This window comes from Terrapene carolina, unplaced genomic scaffold (genome assembly GCF_002925995.2).
Source record: "Terrapene carolina triunguis isolate 2854851 unplaced genomic scaffold, T_m_triunguis-2.0 Scaffold68, whole genome shotgun sequence".
Classification (NCBI taxonomy): domain Eukaryota; kingdom Metazoa; phylum Chordata; order Testudines; family Emydidae; genus Terrapene; species Terrapene triunguis.
In genome coordinates this window covers 15842404-15867746 of record NW_020664419.1, presented here as the reverse complement: position 1 = coordinate 15867746, position 25343 = coordinate 15842404, and the positions used below count along the sequence as shown (strand labels likewise).

Genomic DNA, 25343 nt, shown 5'->3' with positions numbered 1-25343 from the left:
GCTCCCAGTGAACTTACCATCTCTTAGGTTTAAGGCTTACAAACTCAGGACCTTGTTTTGTTTTGTTTTTGTTACATTTCTTCAGAATCAGCTCAGGTTTCCTCTTCATTTATTTTTGCTGACTTTTTTTTTATTTTTTTTGGTTGCTTTTACACTCAAAGCACATGTTTTGCAGGCTTACACAAAGTGAGGTAGGTTTTCACCAAGGTTACCTGGCTACTTGGAGGAACAAGAAAACCCCTGCTCCTCTGAGTCAATTGCAACACCCATGGAGGGGAGGTGCTGCGCACTCCAGATTCCTCTCTGTAAACAGGGTGGGAGGGTATGGGAGTGGGAGGAGCCCTGTCTCAGGTCCCTAATTCAGTAGCCAATGTAGCTGGCAGAGCAACTGGGAGAAGCAAGCTGCTCATGAGAAAAGGTGAAGTAACTTTCTCTACAACGAAAACAAGGGAGAAGTGAGGAGAAATTCTGACCCTCTGCATCACAAATCATCCAGCGGTTTGTTCCTGGGGTGCTGAAGCTATGCAATGTCCCTAATAAAGAAGAAACCATAATGTAACAATCTAGTCCTCACTGGTTAATTGATGAGCACTAATACAGCTACTTTATTATATAATTCTATAGTACGCTCACCAAATTCTGGTATTAAGAAAATAAATCAAAATTCTTTACTTGCTATAACTGCATTTTTACTAAAACTAATTCTTTACGACCTTTTGACATCAGAAGCTCAGTTTTCAAGAGGCACCTCTGTCTAACGAAGGACAGAACTGAGCCTTATGAATTTTCTTACCAGTAATGACAAATAAAGAAATTTGAAATCATTGCATTAATATCACTCCCGTCAGCACTGTAAGTTTCATTTGGAAATAAAAACCGCGGGATCACTTTTGCTTGTAAAATATTATATACAATACATTGCTTTGGGCTGCTGCTCTTTTATATTAAAAAAAGTAATAAAACTAGAACAGGTATTTTTTAAATATTGAAAAACACCTACCTGCTTAATGATTGAATAGACGTTCCAAAATAAATCATAAGGGCACCACAAAAATAATTGACTGGAGGCCCAAATCCTGGCCACCTTACTTTCACAAAGTGTTCCACTGATTTAAAAGGACAACCTACACAAGTAAGGTAAAGCAAATTTGGTCCTTGTTCTACTGGGCCAAAATCTGTACTGACTTACTTGGTGGTTTAAGTTAGACATCTAGTGTGCATCTATATAACATCATAAGAGTGCACAATATTTTACTGTCTCTATCCCAAAAGAGCTTACAGTGGGACTATTAGCACATGTACGATGGTGCTTAGATAAAAGTGATAGATGTAATGGAAACTTAGATTTTTATTAGCCAATCAGGACTGGAGACCCAACAATATACAAACATAGATTAAAGGATGGTCCCCTACCATTGTCACTTGCAATCTCATCAATAGAAATCTTTACTAGATGAGGGTGTAATGAGTGGTTGAAACCATGGGGAGAAGGAGCGGGAAGGGAGGATGGTGATTATATTAGAATTGGCTGGTTGCTGTAGTTTGCCATATATGCATCTTGAGGTACAGCTTTGGTACTTTCACTACGGCAAAGGAGGTCTAACTGCACTCTCTTGCTGAAAGGGTGACGGAAAAGGGGGTTCTGCCAGTAAAAATAAGTGTGTCCCCCACAGTGGCTGCAGGACAACCTACTGTCTCCTAAGGTAAAGAAGTGGTATGAAACTGGTGCCTATGTGTATTATTTAAATACAATACATGTATTGAAAATGTATGCTTCATACCACAGCCATATTAAAGCATTATATTTTACATCAGACTCTGCATTAACACCAATGCCTCTTAGGCTTGGTCTACACTTACCCCCCAAGTCGAAGTAAGGTACGCAAATTCAGCTACGTGAATAACGTAGCTGAAATCGACATACCTTACTTCGAACTTACCGCGGTTCAGACGCGGTCCACACGCGGCAGGCAGGCTCCCCGTCGACTCCGCGGTACTCCTCTCGTTGAGCTGGAGTACCGCAGTCGACGGGGATCACTTCCTGGTTTGATTTATCGCGTCCAGACCAGACGCGATAAATCGAACTCGGAACTTCGATCCCCAGCCGCCGAACTAGCGCGGCAGTGTAGACCAGCCCTTAGAGTAGAATTTCCTCCAGAATATATAATTAGCTGCATACTTTATCAAATATATTGCTATAATAAAAGAATCATATTATGAGTACATTCTGTTTAGTTTAAATATAACTAGATGTTCTATTTTATATTTAACTATACATTTTGCAATAATGGCGATATATTGTTCATATCTATATTTAGATATATATTACATTTTGCAATATGGCTATTTGCTTCATATTAACAGTAGTCTCCTGCATTGTGATGTAGTGTTATTCTGTACTACCATACCTTCCCTGTTTCCCTAGAGTCCCTTTGTATGGTGGTCTAAGCAACTACAAGAGGAGCTTTTCCTCTTTCTTTCCTGTTCCCTCTGGGTTTATCTTTATGAACACTGTGTTAGTGAGCAAGTTTATGCAATATTTCTTACCTGTCAATTACATCAGGATATATTATAGCACAGCTAGGGTTGCAACGTTCTAATCACACAAAACCGAACACCCTTGCCTCTTCTCCAAAGCCATGCCCATTCCCTTCCTTTCTCTGAGGCCCTAACCCCGCTCGCTCCATGCCCCCTCCCTACGTCACTCACTCTTCCCTACCTTCACTCACTTTCACCGGGCTGGAGCAGGAGTTTGGGGTGCGTGGGGTGAGGGTTCCGGCTGGGGGTGTAGGCTCTCGGGTGCGGGAGGGGACTCTGGGCTGGGGCAGGGGGTTGGGGTATGGGTGGGTGAGGGATCTGGCTGGGAGTGGGGCTGGGGATGAGGGTTTCGGGGTGTGCAGGGTCCCGGCAGCGCTTACCACAGCTCCAAGGAAACGTCCAAAGGTCCCTGTGGCCTCTAGGTGCATGGGCGGCCAGGCAGCTCTGCGCACTGCCTTTGCGCCCACAGATGCCACCCCCCCGCAGCTACCATTGGTCACGGTTCCTGGCCAATGGGAGCTGCGGAGCTGGTACTTGGGGCACGGGCAGTGCGCAGAGCCTCCCAATCCCTAGCTGTCCCAGCGCCTAGGGAATGCAGAGACCTGGTGTCTGTTTCCGGGAGCAGCACGGAGCCAGGGCACGTAGGGAGCCTGCCTTAGCCCTGAGCCCCAACTTCACCGCCAACCGGACTTAACTAGCTGCAAGAGTTCTTTTTCAACCGGGCATTCCGGTCGAAAACTGGATGCCTGGCAACCCTAAGCACAGCCCACTTAACCTCCCAGCAGCATAGGGAAAAAGAAGACTCTCTTCTGCCTGCGTGCAGACTCGTGCACCTTGTGTCTGACTGAGTACGTGTTGTCAGGGGGTGCTATTTAATCTCTGCTGTCCCTCCCCACAATCTCTGAGTGGGAGGCTCCACTCACAAATGTATGGGTCTGTACAAGGGATGGGGGAATCTGTTATGGCTTCCCTTAAAAACAAGCATATTTCCAGTCTCTGTTCTATCCCAAGGAGCCAGCAGGGAAGGCACAGATTCCCTTACACGGCCAGGGCTGGCTATAAAATTCACAGTCCAGCCCACTGTGATGGTTTGGCCACCCATCATGTCAGAGATTTATAACTAAGTCAAAACATCATTAACTTACACATGAGTTTAATTTACAACTTTTCTGCATTTTCAGTGTAGGATTTGACCCATCTTGTCAGAGATTCGTCTATTAAAGAATTCATGCTACCAGCTGACAAGACGTAATATCATGTCTCAGATGAAGATGAAAATGTGCTAAAATACATCAGAAACCCTTATGATTTTCTTGATGCTCATAATGACAGGATGTCTCTCTATTTTAAAAATCCTTTCTGACCCCCCTCTTAGGATGCTAATTGTATCTTCCATTCTTTATTTTATTTTATATTTTTAAACTTCAACTAAGCAAGCAAGTAGCTAGCCATCTTTTTTTTCTTTAAATGAAAGTGCTACCACATTCATTTTGTGGATAAAATTGCTTTACTTTGAAATAATTATCACACTCTTAAAAATTGAGTTCCCTTACCTGTATGTCTGGAATATAGCTTGGTGCATGAAACTCTATGAATGCATCTTGCACAATGAGTTTTCATGTCATTGGGGAAGGAAAAAGCAAAGCAATGCAAAAGCCTCCTATTTGGAATCACAATAGGCCACAAAGTGATTTACAGAACAATTCCTTCTATAGTATTCATTACAATAGGGCAAAAATTAATTGATCCACCAAATCTAAAGAACATTGAGTAAAGATTTCTTTGCAAATATAATGTAGAAGAACAGTAGATGACACTGATTCACAAATCAGCACATCCATATTACTAGCGGAGTGCCTTAATTTATTTCAAAGATGATATTAAAATATTTATTTCCATCCAGCAATATTTCTATAAAGCAATTTTCCTGGAGGCACAAAGAAGGCAACAGTTGCTTAAGTGTGAGAGTGAGTTCAAGTGGTCGTCATCCACAGCCTACGTAATTATTATAAGACCTCGACCTTTTAAAATATTTAGCATCCTTGGAATTTATTATAAAGCCGACCTGTCGTCTTCTCGAATTTTATTTCTCTTTACCTTTGCATTTAGCTTTGAGAACAAGTGCATCTTGTGACTTTGCTGTATTCATTGCTTTCAAATTAGAACTTCTATTACTATTTCCTAGTGATTATTTAAGTGCTAAGAATATACTCGTGTTGTACCAACCATAACCCACAGAGTGTCTCTGCTCTGAGGAATTTACAGCTCTAAACAAAAGTCCTAGCTTTCGCCTGTTATTGCTCTAACATGCCCACAGTCAGAGAGGGACAGAAGTGACATTGGTCTCAAGTTGGACTAAAAGATTTAAATAATTATTTTAACCTTCTGCTTAAAGTTTCATATAATCAGCTGCAGAGGGCACTGAATCCTTTATCCCACCTACACTGAGTTGGTCAGAAAATATTCTTGCAAATATTATACTGTTTTTTTCCTTCAAAATTTCAGTTGGATGGAAATTCTCCAACCAGCTCTGTTCCCATGGCATGATACCGAGTGACAGGAGAGGTGCCTAGGTCCAGCAGGTAGCTGGTGAGGGGAGAAAGAGACTGACCTCTATTGAGGGAGATCATAAGAGTCAATAAAGTTTCACCAGGAATGAATTCAGCCCATTCTGTTTAGTAGGCCAGATAATAAGATGGTGTTAACTGGCATAGTCCATTTACGTCATTTGAAGAGCTGTCCCATAGTTGTTAATATTATGAACTATACAAGTACACCTCTACCCTGATATAACGTGACCCGAAATAACACGAATTCAGATATAATGCGGTAAAGCAGTGCTCTGCGGGGGGGGGCTGCGCACTCCCGTGGATCAAAGCACGTTTGATATAACGCGGTTTCACCTATAACGCGGTAAGATTTTTTGGCTCCCGAGGACAGCGTTATATCGGGGTAGAGGTGTATTTTGATTATGTACATTAAATATTTTTAAAAGAAACAGTAGTAAATAAACTGATTATAGTAAGTTGGCAATATTATTTCACTATACTCCTAATTAGACAGACACTGTGTGGGTGCAATATGGGAATAGGTAACATAATCAAAAGATGGAGCCAATGCATTCCCCCCTGGTGAGGCGGATTCCTTTCTCCTTTCCATGTTTAAAATAGTTTGGAACAGTCTCTTTCCACCACCCAATATCCCTCTGCTAGCTAATACCTCTTTACAACCAGACAAGCATGCACTAGGTATAAAATAAATGAAATCAGGAAAGGTGGATATATTAAACATGACCGAGAGACACTCTAAACCAGGATATAATTGAAATATTAATCTGAGATGTAATAACATACTTTCTTCTTTGAAAACTGGCAGCAATGCAGCCAGTATTGAAGCCATGTGACAACTGGGAGAGAAGCCCATTGAAAAAAGAAGCCCAAAGTGAAACAAAAACAGTACATCACAGTGACAAAGAAGTTTCCCCTTCACAAATCTTAACAAATCAAGCTGAGTGGAGCTCTACTAAGGGAAAGCATACTGATGGGATACATTTGCTTGCTACATAATTGCATCATAAAATATATCACACTGTTTACTGCTTGTGGAGCATTCAAAGTGACCATCTGGACATTAAAGTTCTATTACCAAGGATCGATAGTATAACAGCACAGAGGGAAAACTTGGTAATACTTACATTTTGCAACTGTTCAAAAGCATAGGTAAAGCCTTTCTTGTAGTCAGTGATTCCTTTAGCTGAGATTTTGTAGACTGCCTCTTTCAGCTTCTTCTTGTTCCTCACATTAGCTTGGACAAGATGATTAAAGCAACTGACATTCTGAGCGTTATTGTTAAACTGCAAAATAAGTATCAAAGAACATTAAAGCCAATAATGTTGGCTTAATTTCCTATTTTGCTCTATATTTCTATGTGCTGAGGGCCAGATGCTGCCTTCAGTCCATACATGCAACTCCTAGCAATGGGTGATCCTGAAAAGATTCAGATGATGCAATAACGCACACAAACATTTGGATACTTATCACTTTATCCAAAACATCAAAGTCTCTTAAAAACTTCAAATTATGGCAGCAAATGTTGCTTCAATTTGTCCACATCTTTCATAAAGTGTAGTGCCCAGCTGAGGCCTGTACTGTGCTACTTGGCACTGGTGAGGCCTCAGCTGGAGTTACTGTGTCCAATTCTGGGCACCATGATTAAGGAAAGATGTGGACAAACTGGAGAGAGTCCAGAGGAGAGAAACAAAAATGATAAAAAGTTTAGAAAAACCAGACCTATCAGGAAAAGTTAAAAAAACTGGGAAAGTTTAGTCATCAGAAAAGAAGACTGTGGGTGGAGGGGACCTGATAACAGTCTTCAAATATGTTAAGGCTGTTTTAAAGAGGACAGTGATCAATTGTTCGCCAAGTCCACTGAAGGTAGGACAAGAAGTAATGGGCATAATCTGCAGCAAGAGAGATTTAGGTTAGATATTAGGAAAAACTTTCCTATTATAATGGTAATTGAGCTCTGGAATAGGCTTCCAAGGGATATTGTGGAATCCCTATCACTGGAAGTTTTTAATAACAGGCTGGACAAACCCCTGTCAGGGATGGTCTAAGTTCACTTGGCATTGCCACAATGCACGGGGCTGGACTTGATGACTTCCTGAGGTCCCTTCCGGACTTACATTTCTGTGATTCTATGAAAATGGATATTCAGTCCTTTACTTCTAAGGCCAGATCCAAAGCTCACTGAAATAAGCAGAAAAACTCTGACTGGAGTTTCAGTGACCTTTGGTACAGGCCTTACCAGTCGAACAGAAGTAGGAATTTCAGAGGCATAGAAAAAATGCAATAAAATAAATTAAAAAAAAATTGGGGAAAAAAAGGTTGAAAGTTTCTTGAAACTTTTACTCCTTGGAAAAGTTGAGAGTCAAGTTTTACGTTGCTTATTTTATCCAAATCAACTGGCCCATCCCAAAACCTATCAGCACACAATGGGAGTTGCAAATCAAAAACAATTGCTATATATGGCCCGCCAAAATACAAAACACTCTTGGCAAAACTAAGCACATCATAGTATAGATATACATAACAAGACAATTTTTAAACCAGGTTTCCCTTTGTGTATTATGCACATGCTTTTATTTTTTAGCACTATCACCCATGATAGGTGGGAGATCATAGCATTTGGTAACTTCTAGCACTCATGTCGCAGTGATCAAATATATACATGCCAAATGCTTGTATGTATAAAGTTTTGCCTGCTCAAGTGGAGGTCATTTTGTGATCTCTTTGAAATTTGGTCTTGTATATGGTGACGTATCGTGTATTGCAGTAGCACCTATGAGCCACAGATAAGCTTTTGGACACCACTGCGCTAGGAGTCGTACAAACAGTGCCCTATATTGCCTGAAAATCTCTTTTACATTCAAAAACAAGTACAGTTGACACATATTACCAAAAAACCATTTTCCTGCCCAAATAAATGTGAATTGGTTTGACTGAACATAAATACTAGGTACAACAGATACTTTTTGCCATTTTATATGCTTTAAAATTCTCACCAAAGCTCTTTCCTACCACTCTAGCAGTGTATGGGGCCTTAAAGAGAATGCCAGTCATGTAAAGTCACCTTAGCATAACTGAGCATCAAGCCCCAGGAGTTTAATTCTGTCCTTACATCCTGAACACCTTTATTCAACCCATTTGTGTTGCGCTCAGGGTAAGTAAATAAGAGGAGATTTTGACCAGTGATTTTACATATTTAGCTGGGATGCTCAAACTATTTCTATTTTCTTACTGTAGGATAAATTCAAAACTAAAACTCCAAAAACCTATTTTTCTGAAACAACAGGTTTAATTTAAACCAAAGAAATAAAGAAATTCAGAGGGCCAGTTTATAAACACATCCCAATTTATCCAAGTGCTAACAGAGCACATATATAATGGGTAAATATTAAAGATGTGCAAAAATTTTACACACACACACACACACACACACACACACACACACAACTCCTAAACAGGACAAAACGCCTGATTCTAGTACAAACCCAGAGTGTGAGTGGAAATCTGAGCAAACCTGCCAAGTTGTTATATTTGGTATAAACATTATAAAACTCATTGGTTATAAAGTGTTTCAACCCCAGATCAGGAATTTCTAGTTTTAATGGTTCACTTGTACCCAGAAATCAAAGCAAAATTCAGGGGTGCAAAATCCATGCAGGCCCAAACCAAAAAGAGATTCCTACAACCCCACAGGAATTTGGTGAAACCCCACGAAAAAAAAGCTTTTTCTCTGCTGCTCCTCTAGCCGTGTATAATATACCAACCTAGAATATAGAATTTTATGAGAGTCTCCTTCTAGTAATTAGATGCACTGACTATACCAGCTTCCTCTTTTTCACAACTAAGAGTGCGCCTGTTGCTCACAGAAGCCTCTGGTTTTAGTGGTGGTGATCTGAAGATTGAGTCCCCATTGACTGGTATGGTGTTTGCACATTCCTGCGATCACAGTTCATTACAATTAAGGATATAGCATTAACTTTCATTACCCATCCTAACTTTGATTTCTGTTTGTGTTGTCAGCTCCTTTCAGTATAGTAATCTTTTTATGACTGAAAGTCAGATTCTAAAGTTTATCCTTGAACCATCAAGTCCTTTTCTTATATCAGACAATGGAGTCTGATAAATAAAAGCATAAAACTAAAGAGAAAGAACCTCTGGAAGAAAAATACAAACATCACTCAGGACTGTACATGGATTGATAGCATATATCACCTTGTGTGTGTCAATGACTGCAAACATTCACTTGTATTTGAAACAAGATAAATAGATACAGAGATAACCTAATAGCATAAACAGTTTGAATGTCACTCAGATGTTATTTCTGATGTGTTCGAGGAATATATCATAGCCAGTCCGCTATTTGTATAATTGTTCAAATACATGCAACACAGTATATTCATTTGACATTTGTGTCCTACTATTTTTGAATATATATGTGTACACAATGCAAGCAGGAGATGCACATTATTAATTATAGCTCTAAGCATAGAAGAAATATTGGCACATAATCTTATTAGGATGCCAAGCTCTGTCGTCATTCTCAAAGTGACAATATTTTGTGTTTTATACAGTTTGTACATGGTATAAAAAACAAACAAACATCCTTTGTGCTCTGATCAGAGCAACATTTTTATGGTACATTTCAGGATTTAGTTGCATGAAAAATCCCAACACCACACACTGAGGAGATAGAACTCTCTCTAATTATTTTATAGGTCTAATTAGTTTAGCTGTCTGTAGTTACCATTTTCCTACCAACAATGAATTTAGGCAAATTTTAATTTATAATCGGGATAAAGCTACTGTAGACATCTGTTCAGGGAGTGAGTCAGGTTATTAATATTTTCAAATATCGAATTCTTGCAAAATCTGTTCACTCATTTGCATTACATGGAAGACAAAAATACAATGTGCTTACATTTTATGATTATTCTGTACTATTCATTCAAGTACACTAAATATTGTAGAAACATGTTGATTCATAGTGTATATAGGTAGCATGAGTGTGTGTGCAATGAAGAGGATGACATTTGTCTCCAACACAAAATCTATAGTTTACAACTATGGAATCTTTTCCTATTATTCTTGTTTGCATTTATTTATTTTTACTATGCCTTTAATAGTTTAGCTCTGGATTTCATTTACTGTGAAGCAATTGTTTATACTATGGGTATATGTGTTATCTACTATAGGCAGGGCTAGCAGCAGTGCCACCTAGTATTATTACCCGTCTCTTCGCATTATAAAACCCTGTTCTCAGTTACTTAGAACTTTGCCAAATTTTAACTGTTCAGGCTGAAATTTTATATGCTGGGTGTCAACCTTAGGCTGCTTTTTTTAAAAAGTTTCAGCCAAGACATTTCAGCCATTTCGAAAAAGAAAACTAGTGAAAAATATATCCCTCACCAGGTCTCTCATGCAAGGCTCTTAAGCAAACTAAGCAATCAGGGGATTTGAGGGAAGATCCTCTCATGGATCAATAACTGGTTAAAAAATAGAAAAAAAGTAGGAATAAATGGTCAGTTTTCACAATGTAGAGATGTAAGTAGCAGGGTCCCCCAAGGATCTGTAATGGGACCAATGCTGTTCAACACATTCATAAATGATCTGGAAAAAGGGGGTGAATAGTGAGGTAGCAAAATTTCCAGATGATACAAAATTACTCAAGATAGTTAAGTCCAAAGCTGACTGAGAAGAGTTGCAAAGGGATCTCACTGAACTGTGTGACTGGACGACAAAATGATAGATACAATTCAGTGTTGATAATTCTAAAATTATGGACTTGGAGAAAATAGCCCCAACTATACATACCAAATGGAGGGGTCTAAATTAGCTATTACTACTCAAGTGATCTTGGAGTCATTTTGAAGAGTTCCCTGAAGACAACCATGCGATGTGTTGCAGCATTCAAAAAAAGGCTAAGAGACTGTTAGGAACCACTAGGAAAGGGATAGATAATAAGATAGAAAATATAATGCCATTATATATACATCCATGGCACGCCCACACCTTGGCTAGTGTGTGCAGTTCTTGTTGCCTCATGTCAAAAAGATATATTAGAATTGGAAGAGGTGCAGAGAAGGAAACAAAAATGATGAGGGATATGGAACAACTTCCATACAAGGAGAAATTAAACTGGGATTGTTCAGTTTAGAAAAGAAACAACTAAAGGGGAAATATGATAAAGTCTATAAAATCAAGAATGGGATGGAGAAAGTGAATAAGGGAGTGTTATTTATTCCTTCGCATAATACAAGAACTAGGGGTCATCCAATTAAATTAATTGGCAGCAGGTTTAAAAGAAACAGAAGGAAGTACTTCTTCACACAATACACAATCAATCCGTGGAACTTGTTGCCAAGGGACATTGTGAAGGCCACAAGTATAATTGGGTTTACAAAAGAATTAGATAAGTTCATGGTCCATCAATGGCTATTAGCCAAGATGATCAGGGACACAACCCCATGCTCTGGGTGTCCCTAAACTTCCAACTGCCAGAAGCTGGGAGTGGATGGATCACTCTGTAATTTCCCTGTTCTCATTCTCCCTGAAACATCTGGCACTGGGCAATGTCAGAGACAGGATACTGGGCTAAATGGACCATTAGTCTGACCCAGTATGACTATTCTTATGTTGTTGTGCTATATTGATTCTGGTGATTTTTTCTTTGAGGAGCTCTAGCATCCCCAGACTTTGGAACGGGGGCTTGACATTTGGCAGGAATGGCCTTTGTGTCAGGGATGTGTCTTTTAGTGTCCCTGTGAAACTCTGCTCAAATTTGGCCAAGTTATAAGCCTTTGAAAAATCAGTTCACAGTTGCTAAGTGGAGACATCTTAGAGTTTAGCAGGTAAAAATCTCTAAACAGTCTATCCTCACTGAGCATGTTCCAGCACCTCACAGCTCCTGCAGGAGATTGGACTACACATGCACCCTCACCACAGAATGACTATGTTCCAGCCCAGGGCTACAGGGGGAAAGCTGGGCTTCCCCTGTAAATGTTGTTCCCAGCTGCTCTGTGCCAGGACAGGGCCAGGCACTGAAACTGAGAGCTGGGTGCCACTCTCTCCTGAGCTGTCAATGACACCTCTCTTAGTGCACAGGCCAAGGTCCACAATGTGGAGGAGGAAGCTGCCTGACTCGAAGAGCTGGACTGAGATAGAAAGGAGTAGATTGGGATAAGGAGCCTGGTGAGACTGGGACTGGAGGTTTCAAGGAGTCTGTGATTTGCATTGTGGGAGTCCAGGAAAAGCTGGGCACAGAGAATGGAACTGAGGGCCAGAGGCATAGGGGAGGCTGGGACTGGTTGTATAGGGAGACTGTGTGCTGGGGAGGGAAATGGGGGGGGGGACGACTGAGATCAGACGAGAGGGCAAGATGCAGGGGGAGAACAAGGATTGGCTGGGCAAAGAGACTGGGATGAAGAGCCAGAGAGAGGGGATATTAGGTGTCATGTTATTGATTTGAACTGGGACCATATAGAACATGGTTGCAACCAAAGTCCTGTAGTGGCACCAAATCTTGTGTAAAGGGGGTCAAATCAGGTGTCTAAGACAAGGTTATGGTTTGCTGGTTATAATTATGCTGTCTATATGTGTGTATCAATTTTGTAGTTGAAGTTATGAATATTGGCTCTATACTGCCTGTATTTCAAACTTATGCATTGCTACTGGGAGACATCCCAGACAAGTTGGTGTTAGCTCTGCCTGTCCTGCTTGATGGCCCATTAAGGACCATCAGCTATACAGTTGACCCATGGAGAGAAGGCAGATTTTTTTTTATATATATGCCTTATAACTCAGCAAAGTATGCAGGAACTTGCCCATGTGACTCCAGACTCCATTTTGCTGTAATTTTCCACGGTAAGAACAATGAGGTGTTCTTACACCTGGAAAAGACTATAAAAGGCTGATGCCTCTCCTCTATCTTCTCTTCAATCCTGCTTCATACCTCTGGAGGGACTTTGCTACGAATGGAAGCTCTACACAAAGGACTGATGACATCCCAGCTGTGGATGTACTCCAGAGACTTGATTTTGAACCTGCAGTTTATTTCATCACTGTTACAAGCCTGAACCAAGAACTTTGCCATTACTGTATGTAATTGATTCCATTTAACCAATTCTAACTCTCATCTATATCTTTTTCCTTTTATGAATAAACCTTTAGATTTTAGATTCTAAAGGATTGGCAAGAGCATGATTTGTGGGTAAGATCTGATTTGTATATTGACCTGGGTCTGGGGCTTGATCCTTTGGGATCAGGAGAGCCTTTTTTCTTTTAATGGGGTATTGATTTTCATAACCATTTGTCCCCATAACAAGTGGCACTGGTGGGGATACTGGGAAACTGGAGTGTCTAAGGGAATTGCTTGTGTGACTTGTGGTTAGCCAGTGGGGTGAGACCAAAGTCCTCTTTGGCTGGCTGGTTTGGTTTGCCTTAGAGGTGGAAAAACCCCAGCCTAGGGCTGTAACTGCCCCGTTTTAAGCGATTTGTCCTGAATTGGCACTCTCAGTTGGGTCCCGCCAGAACCGCATCGTTACATTAGGACAAGGTACCAGGGAATGGTTGGGGTAGGGGACAGATTGGTTGAGGAAGCCAGGGAGGTAGACTAGGACTGGGAGCCAGTGGTGATGGTGAAACAGGAGTTTGTGTGGTGGGAGGCAACTGAAGGCAAGCAAGATAAGATGAGGAGGGGGAAATGGGACTGGCTGGGCAAGGAGACAATCAATGGGTTGAAGAAAACTGGGACTCAGAGAGAGAGAGAGAGAGAGAGAGTGTCATAACTATGAAGGGAAGGGTAACAGCTCTCTGTGTACAGAGACTCCAAATCCTTTTACCTGTAAAGGGTTAAGAGGCTCGGGTAACCTGGCTGACGCCTGACCCGAAGGACCAATAAGGAGACAAGATACTTTCAAATCTTGGGGGGGGAAAGGTTTGTGTGTGTGCTCTTTGTTTTAGGGGTGGTTCGCTCTGGGGACTGAGAGGGACCAGACATCAATCCAGGTTCTCCCCATCTTTCTAAACAAGTCTCTCCTATTTCAAACTAGTAAGTAAAAAGACAGCAAGGCGTCTTAGATTTACTTTGTTTTCTCAACTTGTAAATGTACCTTTTTACCAGAGTGTGTATCTTTGTTTGCTGTACTTTGAACCTAAGACAGAGGGGGGTCCTCTGAGCTCTTTAAGTTTGATTACCCTGTAAAGTTATTCTCCATACTGATTTTACAGAGATGATTTTTACCTTTTTCTTTAATTAAAAGCCTTCTTTTTTAAGAACCAGATTGATTTCTCCTTGTTTTAAGATCCAAGGGGGTTTGGATCTGTATTCACCAGGAATTGGTAAAAGGAGGGTGGAGGAAGGAGGGGGGATGGTTAATTTCTCCTTGTTTTAAGATCCAAGGGGGTTTGGATCTGTGTTCACCAGGGAATTGGTGAAAGGTTTCTCAAGGCTTCCCAGGGAGGGAATTCTTGTGATGGTGGCAGCGGACCAAAGCTAAGCTGGTAGATAAGCTTAGAAGTTTTCATGCAGGCCCCTACATTTGAACCCTAAAGTTCAAAGTGGGGATCCAGCCTTGACAGAGAGAGAGAGCGCGTCTGGAGGAGAGACAAGGAATGGCTGAGCAAAACCAAATGGGACTAGAATGAGAAGCTAAGGGAAGGGAAGAAATAGAACTGGGACAGTGGTAGGATGGAGAGGTCAGAGCAGAAGGGTTCACCCTTAGGGGGATGTGCAGAAGAGTCTGCGACTACTACAGTACACTCCTTCCAGAGCCTTGAAAGGATCCCAAGTTTCCTGTGGCTCACCATTCTTCCTTTGTCAGCAAACATCTGTGAAACCCACTGGCATCCCCCTCTACGTACATGTAACTGCATGCCGAAGTGAAAAAGCAGGCTGCGTCCACACTGTGGTGTGTAGTTACACGCCACACTGAAAAACTCTGATGGGAAGAGGCAGAGGGGACTCCAGCAGCGAGGAGCTGGCAGAGTCTTTCCCCGCTGACTCCCTGCTGCCAGAGCCTTTCTCCACTGCCATGCATAGCTATACACACAGCTTGCTCCTCACTGCAGATAAAGACTCTGGTGGGAAGGAAACTGCAGGGAAAGACACCAGCAGCTAGTTGCATTGCCTTTCCCTTCTGCCGCCCCTGTGCTAGAGCTTTCACTACCACGTGTAGCTATACACACCATAGGATAGACCCAGCCCACTCCCCGCAGCAGGGAAATACTCCATCGGGGGAGGCAGCAGGCAAAGGCTTCAACAGTGAGGAGTTGCCAGAGCCTTTCCCCCTGGCCTCTCCCCTGCCTGAGCTTTTCCCTGTCGCAGGAGCTTTTCCTTGTGGCAGGGAAAGGCCCCAGCAGCAGACATGCCAAACCCACGAAAAAACACAGAAATTGGGCTTCTTTTTGGCTTCATTGGCTTAAGAGTTGTTTGTTGGCTAGTTTTTGGCTTGTAGCTTGTTGCAGCTTTTTGTTTCTTTTTTTTGATCGGCTGCTGGCAAGTAGGGGCAAAGGGGAGGCAAGTAGGGGCAAAGGGGAGGCACAGCAGGCCCACCACAGTCCCAGACTGCACGCCGGGGGAATCTAGTCACATGGAGTGTTGGGGTTCTTAGGAATTGGCCTATTTTGGCCTTATTTTGAAATGGGATTAGCTTGATTTTTGGCTTATTGTGGAAGTCGGGGTGCTTATTTACCGTGTGAAAGTTGGCAACTGTGCCCAGCAGCTGGACACTGTCTTGCTTAAAAATAGCAGTGTAGATGTTGGAGACATTGCTTGGGTATGTAGAGAGCCACATAGAGGTATATAACCTACGGTTCTGGTACCTATGCAATGCGTCACTTTCTACACTGGAATGTATACCTGTGCAAGGGGGGCATGCAGTGCATGCACTCTACACACTGTCATAAGTACAGACATAGCCATAGAGAAAGACAACTTATTACTGCTATCAGTTACTCTGTTAGCTCTAATGGCAGAGTTCTGTGTGGTGGATCTAAAGGTTCCAACCTAAGATCGCTCTAAACTGCGGGGCCGCGCAGCAGGCTAGGAAGGGCCATGCAGCCACAGGGGCCTGGAGAGGAGAGAGGTAGGGCATAGGTGGGGTCTGGGGAGGGGAGCAAGTTGGGGTGTGCAGGGCTGCCGCGGGCCCCTTCCCTGGAGCTCCGTGCTGCTGGCGGGGAGAGCAGGGAGGAGCCCCTCCCCCAGAGCTCGCTGCTGCAGGCAGGGAGAGGGCTGGGGGGAGTCTTCTGGCCCCTGCCCGGGGGGAGTCTTCAGGCCCTGGGGCAGCCTGCATCCAAAACTCCTCATCCCCGGCCCCACCCCACAGTCTGCCCAGAGCCCCCTCCCACACCCTGAAGTCCTCATCCCTGGCCCCACCCCAGAGCATGCATCCCTACCCCATTTCCCAGCCCAGAGCCCCCTCCTGCATGTCAAACCCCTCATCCCCGGCCCCACCCCAGAGCCCTCCATATTGGTGCACATAACTAAATTCATTCTACCCATGCACTTAAAATATTAGAGGGAACACTGGACCCTGGCAGATGACCCACGTGGGTGTTAATAGATGCCACATGACACAATTTCTAATGTCGAATTTGCTTTTTTTTAAAAAACCTAGGAAATTACACAAAAATTATGTTGAAAGTATATTAGGGTTGACAAGTCAAGCACTCAATAGTTAGGAAATGTCTGAATTAAGGTTTCCTATGCTATCTTACTTTGATTCCCTTGTGCATATGCATTATGATACTGTTTTAAAATACATGCTTACATACTAATTCTTACACAGCCCCCCGGCTCATTAAGTATATAGGATGGATCTGCACAGGGGACAAATCAGAACTGGCTGTTGTTTGTAGGACCTTCGCCTTCTTAGGTGCAGAATTCGGAAGGCGTGTGGAAAACGAGGCAAGGAATTGCAGGAAGAGAAAGAATGGTCTCATGGTTAAGGCAGTGAAATGCTGCCCTGGAGAACCAGATTCTATCCCCGACTCTGCCATTGGCTTCCTACGTGATACTTGGAATGTCACTTAAACCAAACTGTATACAGATGGTCACTAATTGTGTGAGTTCCTCATTTTCTGGTGCCTGACCGGAGACCTTCGGGTCTGATTTACAGAAGTTCTGAATACTCACAGCTGCAACTGAAATCAATGGGAGCTGTATTTTGAACAGATGAAGGAGTATATAATGCTAAGTACTCTAAATAATCAGATCCTAGACATCCCAAATTAGGTACTCAAAATTAATGGATACTTTTGTCCTTCTTTCTGTGCCTCAGCTCCCCAACTATAAAATGGGGATAATAATATCTTCATCTCATGAAGGTGTTGTGAAGATAAATTAATCAATTGAGTGTGAAGTACTGAAATACTATAATTATGAGCACCATAGAAAACCCCATGAGGAAATTAATAATTCTGTTTTCTGAACAATGAGGACAAATATCTGCTCAAAGTATGCTCCATCCATTCTGTGCATAGAATGAGGCAGGGTGCTCTGGAAAAAATAGCATGTGATCATGTAATTAAATACTGTATCACAATGCATACACACATGGTTGATGAATTAAGGTTGTACAGGCAACCTTAAGTGTGGCATTTCCTAACCTTTTTTTATTTAATTCTTGGCTTTACAACCTTAATGTTCTTCTAATATAGTTTTTTTGTGTCTAACGTGTACGCACACACACAATTTTCCAGTAAATTAATTATTACCTCTGAATCTTAGATGTAGTTAAAAATATATATGTTAATTATAGGGTTTGTCAAATTTACAATATATGTCAAAGCAATATGACAACAGATAATTACAGACTAGGACCAATTTCTTCACTAGTATTTAAGAAAAATGTGTAGAAACCCCCTGTGTTTAAAGCAAGCGTCTCAGTCCTGTGATACCATAAGCAGTTATGGAATGATACCAAAGGAAGCAATGCATAAAAAGGTTTCCACGAGGCAGAGCATAAGTGGATAAGGTGATCTCTAATTAAAGAATTCCTGACCATACACATATGTTCTGTATTGTTACTCAATACATGCTCTTAGGTTACTTAGAAAGTACTTTAATTTTCAATGCCTTGAAATCAGTTATGTGTGGATGTATGCTCTGTGCTACTGTGTACTGCAGAACTGGCAACTACCATTTCAACACCAATAGTAGAAAACATATGAATTACTAGCAGGTATTATCAATGCTCTAATCATGCACCATTTTAAATCAATGGGAGTTTTTCCATTGACTCAGTAGGAACAGGTCCAAGGCCATAAAGAAAGATATGATTTTGGATAATGAAAATAGATAAGTTGAAAGGAAAAACTCTTAAGGTATTACCACCACTTGCAACGGGTACTTCAGTTTTATTTTAGGTTTGGTATTAAAAATACTGCTGATTGTATTGTTTTTCTATTGTTCTCATACACGGCTCTTGGAACTTGAATGGAGGATCAGGCCTTAAAGCTGATGAAAAGTTCCCTTCCCCACCCCCGCTTTTTAATACAGAATCATTCCCCCAGACAAGGGCTGGAGCTGATATTTTAACAAAAGACTAAGTAAAGCCAGAGAAGGTTTTAGCTTGGTAGGGATCCTGAATGACATCACAGGTGCTGATCATGATGATTCTGGTTATTTTGGAAAACTTTACAATGGAGATGAGAGAAAACAACTTAAAAAATAAATAGTTGCTCATCAGACCCCAAAATATAATAAGCATCAAGTACTAAGTCATGCTATAACAGACTAGACTGCCAAGCACAAATTGAAGGAAAAGGGTTTTTTTTGGGGGGGGGGAGTTAGTATTGCTTCTTTTTAAACATTTGTTAAAGATACATTAAAATATGTATTGCAATTGGCAAAAATGGCAATTTCTGAGAATGGGAGTCTTCCCCTTTCATCTGAGTTTGGAGTTCATTTTTAGCCATACTTTGGGGCTTTTAGACATTCATTATATCGGTGTTATAATGCTGTTCTCCTGTAGTATCCTATTCATGTCATGGTAACTTCATGTTAGAGAACAGTCATTTTTCATCCACAGCTCAATGCTATCCAGTATACTTATCAATAAACCAAAAAATAAAATGAGTTGTCTAATATATACATATTGATTTTTTTAGTGTTAATCAAAAGTGTTTGTCCAGTAATTATTGATTAATTGATTAAAATTCAGTGGTTGATCTTTAGCAACAATGTGAGAATCAAGGAGACAGAGGGAGAAAGTAAAAGTGAGAACAGGGAGAAAGGCAGAAACAAGGAGAAGTGGAAGTGACTGATAACAGAGATCAACAGTCCCACAAGTAGCTGTCTCCTACATTTAATCTGCTCATATAGTGATATAGCCATATGCAGCCTGGTTCTCCACTGCCATACACCTAGTGCCAAGTAATTGTAAAACACTACCCAATCAGAATGGTAGCATATTAACACTTACTTTGCATGGGTGTAAATGACGCAAAGTGTCAGCAGAAAATCAGGCCCATAGTGGGAAGAATAGCACAGCTGGTAGTATTGTAAGACATCGTTTACAGGATTTTCCCTGCCTGAGTTGTATCTGGGGGGAAAGTATTTGCTTCATTGTCTGGGAACAGATTTTAATTATAGGAATAAAGAAGGCCTTGCTTTATAGTGAAGGGCATCTTATGTATGTCAGCAGATAGCCACTGAGTGCAGTGCAGCTGAGAACTCTCACTAATAATGCTGAAGTTTCTGGGGCAGTAGTTCTGTGCTTGGGGAATATTTACTGAGCCTCGTAACGTGTTTTAGCTCTGGTCGGAAATCTAGGTGCAGGGTTAGGATCTAAGTAGAAAGAGACCTAGGGTGAAATACTGGCTCTGTTGAAATAAATAGGAGTTTTGCTATTGACTTTAATGGGGCCAGGATTTCACCCCCCAAGTCACCCACCTTCTCTCTTTCCATTGCTCACTCTTAACACCTAAATATCACAGTGACTGGGTGCATTCAAAAGATAAACAGATAAATCCTTTAAGTGTAAAGGTTTTATTAATTTATTTTGCAGGGCAGATGACCAACAGTGGAAAGCTTAGCCTACAAAGTATTGTTTATGCTATCATTTACTGGCACTCCAAGGCCTACAAAATCCCAGGTAACTAGGTCAGAATGAGAAAAAAAAATCAAATCTGTTTCAAACCTGTCTTGCAAATGTGCATGCAGCTCCATCTTGCTCCTTGACTATATGCGAATAAATTCAGTCGACATTATTATGGTAGTGTTTGTTATACTATATATTCATGTACAATTGCACATGTAATTTCTTTTTGTTAGAAAACAAATGTGTCAAAGTGCCACATTAACTAGAGAGTATAAGAAATTTGTTGTTTTCCAATGTCACTGTTGTTTCATAAGCCATCCCTGAATTAATGTAAAAACTAGGGCCGTCACATGATGAAAAAAAAATTACATCGCGCGATGAAAAAAATGAAAGTGAGAACATACGAATGTTTAGCATATCTGGCACGTAAATACCTTGCAATGCCAGCTACAAAGGTGACATGCAAATGCCTGTTCTCACTTTCTGCTGACATTATAAATAAGAAGAGGGTAGCGTTATCTCCAGTAAATGTAAACAAACTTGTTTATCTTAGCGATTGGCTGAACAAAAAGTAGGACAGAGTGGACTTGTAGGCTCTAAAGTTTTATATTTGTAACAAAAAAATCTACATTTGTAGGTTGCACTTTCACGACAAAGAGATTGAACTACAGTACTTGTGGTGAGGTGAACTGAAAAACACTTTTTTTTGTTATTTTTACAGTGCAAATATTTGTAATCAAAAATAATATACAGTTTGTATTCTTTGCTGTAAGCGAAATCAATATATATGAAAATGTAAAAAAAATCCAAAATATTTAATACATTTCAATTGGTATTCTATTGTTTAACAGTGTGATTAAAACTGCAATTAATTGCTATTAATTTTTAAAATTGTAATTAATTTTTAGTTAATCGTATGAGTTAATGGCAATTAATCAACAGCCCTAGTAAAAACCAAACACGCGAACACCCCCCGTCTATTTTTATTTTGAATATTGTATATTTTAGCACTAATCTAATACTTTGTCATCTTCATGTTCCATATGCTTTGCCAGGCAGCTGATTTTGTTCATTCTTTGCCCCAGTTAGTGATGCCCTTCAATGGTTTATTGATACGGCTTCCTAGTACATATTCTGTTTTCCCAAGGCATTTTCCACCACCTACTTCCCTAAAATTGTTGATAATTGTTGATATAAGGGTGTATCTGACATGAGAAATAGCTAACAAAACCATCTACATGTTTTCTTCTGCATCAATAAGGGAACAGGAAACTATTATTCTGTCTTCTCATTTCTATGGCCCTGATCTAAAAGCCAATAAAGCTTACGGGAATCTTTCCAGTGTTAAGGGAATTGGATCTGGTGTTATGTTTATCATCATTAGCCTCTGAGGAGCCTGGTCTGACTTTCCTGATTTGTCAGTAGGTAACACCTTAGGCTCCACAAACAACATACACTCTGCAATGTATGAGAAGATTGATAGAACGTAAGTAGTGCAGACCTTAAACATGAATGACCATGAGAGAATGCTATATTCATTCAGATATTCTGCATTCTCTGAACCTGTTATGTCACCATTTGAGATGGGTAGAGGAGGCTGCATTTTGTTAAACTTGGTGGATTGGAGCTTTAGTTTTCAGAAAACTACAAGTAGGCATGTTTTGGACCAAGGAGAGAATAAGGGTGGTGAGAAAGATAAATGGTGCCCAGTTCTCACTCATCTTTAGCCATGAAGCAAACTCTTTATGGTTATCACCCTTGCCTGGAAAAAAAAAAAGTGACAACACAGGTGAATTCAGTTCAGAGTTTTGATGTTCACTATTCCTTTGAGTCACCTACTATCGTATGCAGTGGAAGAATAATATCAAGCTAGAAGTGTAGATCTAGACCTGGTATTGAACTGAGGATTCCTACTAGAAAATATTCACACAATTAATAATTTTAAAGTTCAGTCCTTTTCTAAAGGTTTCTCCCCAGCCTCTAGTCTTCCTCTCCCCCCACCCGAAACGCTCGTTTGTGGTGATTCTGATTTAGAAGCAGTACAATGTGCTTTGCCCACACAGCAAAACCACAAGTGTATACAGTGCTGTTAAAATAGGTTTTGAAGTTATGAACTGACACGCTCAAATGCTGTTTCTTATAATAGTAAATGATGACTCACCACATAATTATTAGGTGCACATAGGATGTGAGAGCACAAAACATTTTTGTGCTAAGGAAGTCTTTCAATTTGCCTTGACCTAATTTTGAAACTGGGTACGGTAGCATTACATGAGGTAAAGTAATTTTTTAAAGAAAATTTTCTAATGGACAATCAAGTACTGAGAGGACATTATAGTACAAATGTTTACACGTGGAGAGAAAAAAAATGTAACACTATTTGATATTCAGCTCTGCCCTACAAAATCCATTTCTTTTTTTGTAAGAGAAGAGTGGAAACATTAAACAGTCTCAGTCAGATAAATCAAGTTTCACAGAAATCTAAGAACCAAATTCTGTTGCGATACATTGAGCAGCTACTGAGACCCAGAAAGAGCTACTCTTCCCACCTCAACACTCTGGACCCAGAATCATGAAACCAGAACCACTCTCTACCGACACCATGGCACATATGGCTTCAGCTCTACCACCCACCCAGCCATCTGACCTCAAAGAAGAAAATCTGCAGGGAGAAGCTGGCCCAGAAACTCAGCCAGCAGCAGAAAGATGCAGCTATAACAGGGACCTTTGGGCATTGTTCAGATCATCAATGGCAGACTGCTTTCTCCGCCCGCCCCTCCCCCAGTTTTTAGTATTCTTTCCACTCTGCAGACTGGCTGTTTGCTGCAATTCCCGTTGTCACAGTTTCTTCACTTGAGCCTCATTGCACCAGCCCTCCATGCTCACTTTCTTCCCCACCTCCCTTCAATGTACTTCTCTCCCTTCATCTGACCTCTTAGCCAATGCCCTCCCAACAATCTACCTCCACACCCTCGCAAAAATAATAATAAAAAAAATACACCAGGGAACTAACATGTAGGGCCGGCTCCAGCATTTCTGCCGCCTCAAGCAAAAGAAAAAAAGCTGCGATCGCGATTGGCGGCGGCAATTGGGGGAAAAAAAAAAGCCGCGATCGGCAGCAGCAGTTCAGCGGTAGGTCCTTTGCTCCTAGAGGGAGTGAGGGACCTGCCACCCCCAAATTGCCGCAGGTGCCGCCCCTCTCCCTTGGCCGCCCCAAGCACCTGCTTGTTAAGCTGGTGCCTGGAGCCAGCCTGCTAACATGCTATTGACAACCCAATGTTTACTTGACTTGTATGTTTCATCTTCTTCCCACCAATCCAGAGGTGCCATGCTTTGTTCTGCTCCATCTACAATATGTAAATTTAATGAAGTAATTTGTATAAACTTGAGCTTATAGAATCATGTAAGATTAGGGCTGGAAGAGACCTCAGGAGGTCATCTAGTCCAATCCCCTGCTCAAAGCAGGACCAATACCAACTAAATCACCCCAGCCAAGGCTTTGTCAAGCTGGCCCTTAAAAACCTCTAAGGATGGAGATTTCACCACTTCCATAGGTAACCCATTCCAGTGCTTCACCACCCTCCTAGTGAAATAATGTTTCCTAATATCCAACCTTGACCTCCCCCACGGCAACTTGAGACCATTGCTCCTTGCTCTGTCATCTGCCACCACTGAGAGGAGCTGAGCTCCATCCTCTTTGGAACCACCCTTCAGATAGTTGAAGGCTGCTATCAAATCCCCCCTCACTCTTCTCTTCTGCAGACTCGTCTCTTCAAGGCCAGTTCCCTCAGCCTCTCCTCATAAGTCATGTGCCCCAACTGTCTGATAATTTTTGTTGCCCTCCGCTGGACTCTCTCCAATTTGTCCACATCCTTTCTGTAGTGGGATGCCCAAAACTGGATGCAATACTCCAGATGTGGCCTCACCAATGCCGAATAGAGGGGAATAATCACTTCCGTCGATCTGCTGGCAATGCTCCTACGAATGCAGCCCAATGTGCCGTTAGCCTTTTTGGCAACAAGGGCACACTGCTGTCTCATATCCAGCTTCTCATCCACTGTAATTCCCAGGTCCCTTTCTGCAGAACTGCTGCTTAGCCAATATGGTCAATATACCCTCATCCTGCCTTGGGTAGTGGTGGGGTAGGTATATGCATGCTCAAGGGAGTATGTGAGTGGGTGGCTGCTAGGAAGTCGACTGGGTGCTGGGACATCAAAGGGTTAGGGGAGAGCTCCAGGGGTTGAGGATGCTGAGGCTACTTGGGGCAGAGGGACCATGAGGGATCTAGAGAGTGCTATGGAGTAGTAGATGCTGGGACCCTTTGGGTATTTAAGGGAAGACTGGCTGAGGAGCAGGGCAGGGAGTCTGGAGGTGGTATGGGCCCCCTCACTGTGCGGCTGCTGCCCCCGGTGCTTTCTCTAGCCACTGCTGCCACCGACTCCTGGCTGCTCATTCCAGGCCCTGATCTAACAGGGAAAACAGTGTCCTCTAACGGACAAACACTACATGCCAAACACCTGCAATGTTTCTGCCTCTCAGCTGTATATGTGGAAATCCAGCTAAGATATGGGAAAGTGTGACAGGGTTGAGAGATGCGTAACATCTTGCCTTCATAGACTGTAAGCTCTTCTGTCTATTACTTGTACAATACCTAGCTCAATGGGGCCCTGATTTTGGGTTCCACAGGTGCTATGGTAATATTAATATAAAATTCATAATACATAAATACCCAAGAGTCAGGATATACACTTGCTGCAAAAGCAACTCTGAGGTTATCTATATTCTGGCAGGCAATAGTCACCTGAGGGATAACCCAGTACAAGAGGGTGTGAGGGGAGCCATTTCTAGGCAAGGTGTAAATGCACAAAAACACGTGAGAACAGAGGGTCTTTGGGTCTGCTTCTACATGGGAGGAACAAGGATTAGGGCAGATGGCATCTATTCCATGTCTCCAAATCTGAAGAGTGTGTTTTTCATAAGAGGCCTGATCGTTCCGAAAGCAAACTTTCACCCTTAATTTGGGTTAATTCTAAATTGGCTCCATAACATCACTTTTATTAAATTCAGAGTCCAAAGGGTTCACTTGTTAATAGTGTTTCACAAGATATCAAATGTAATTTTTAAATAGATGTAATGCACCTAGCGTTTGGGATAGTTACTTATACATTTTAAAATGATAAATTACCTTCTAAATGTATGG

The 25343-nt window shown here is 41.5% G+C and overlaps 1 protein-coding gene across 5 annotated transcripts in view; it reads right to left on the bottom strand.

Moving 5' to 3' along the window:
• Positions 1 to 25343, bottom strand: part of CACNA2D1 (calcium voltage-gated channel auxiliary subunit alpha2delta 1) — a 658640-nt gene that overhangs the window by 117401 nt on the left and 515896 nt on the right. For all 5 annotated transcript variants that reach the window (XM_026648660.2, XM_026648662.2, XM_026648663.2 and 2 more), the window contains one exon: positions 6233 to 6391. In XM_026648660.2, coding sequence (XP_026504445.1) covers positions 6233 to 6391 — 159 coding nt within the window. The remainder of the gene's footprint in view (positions 1 to 6232; positions 6392 to 25343) is intronic.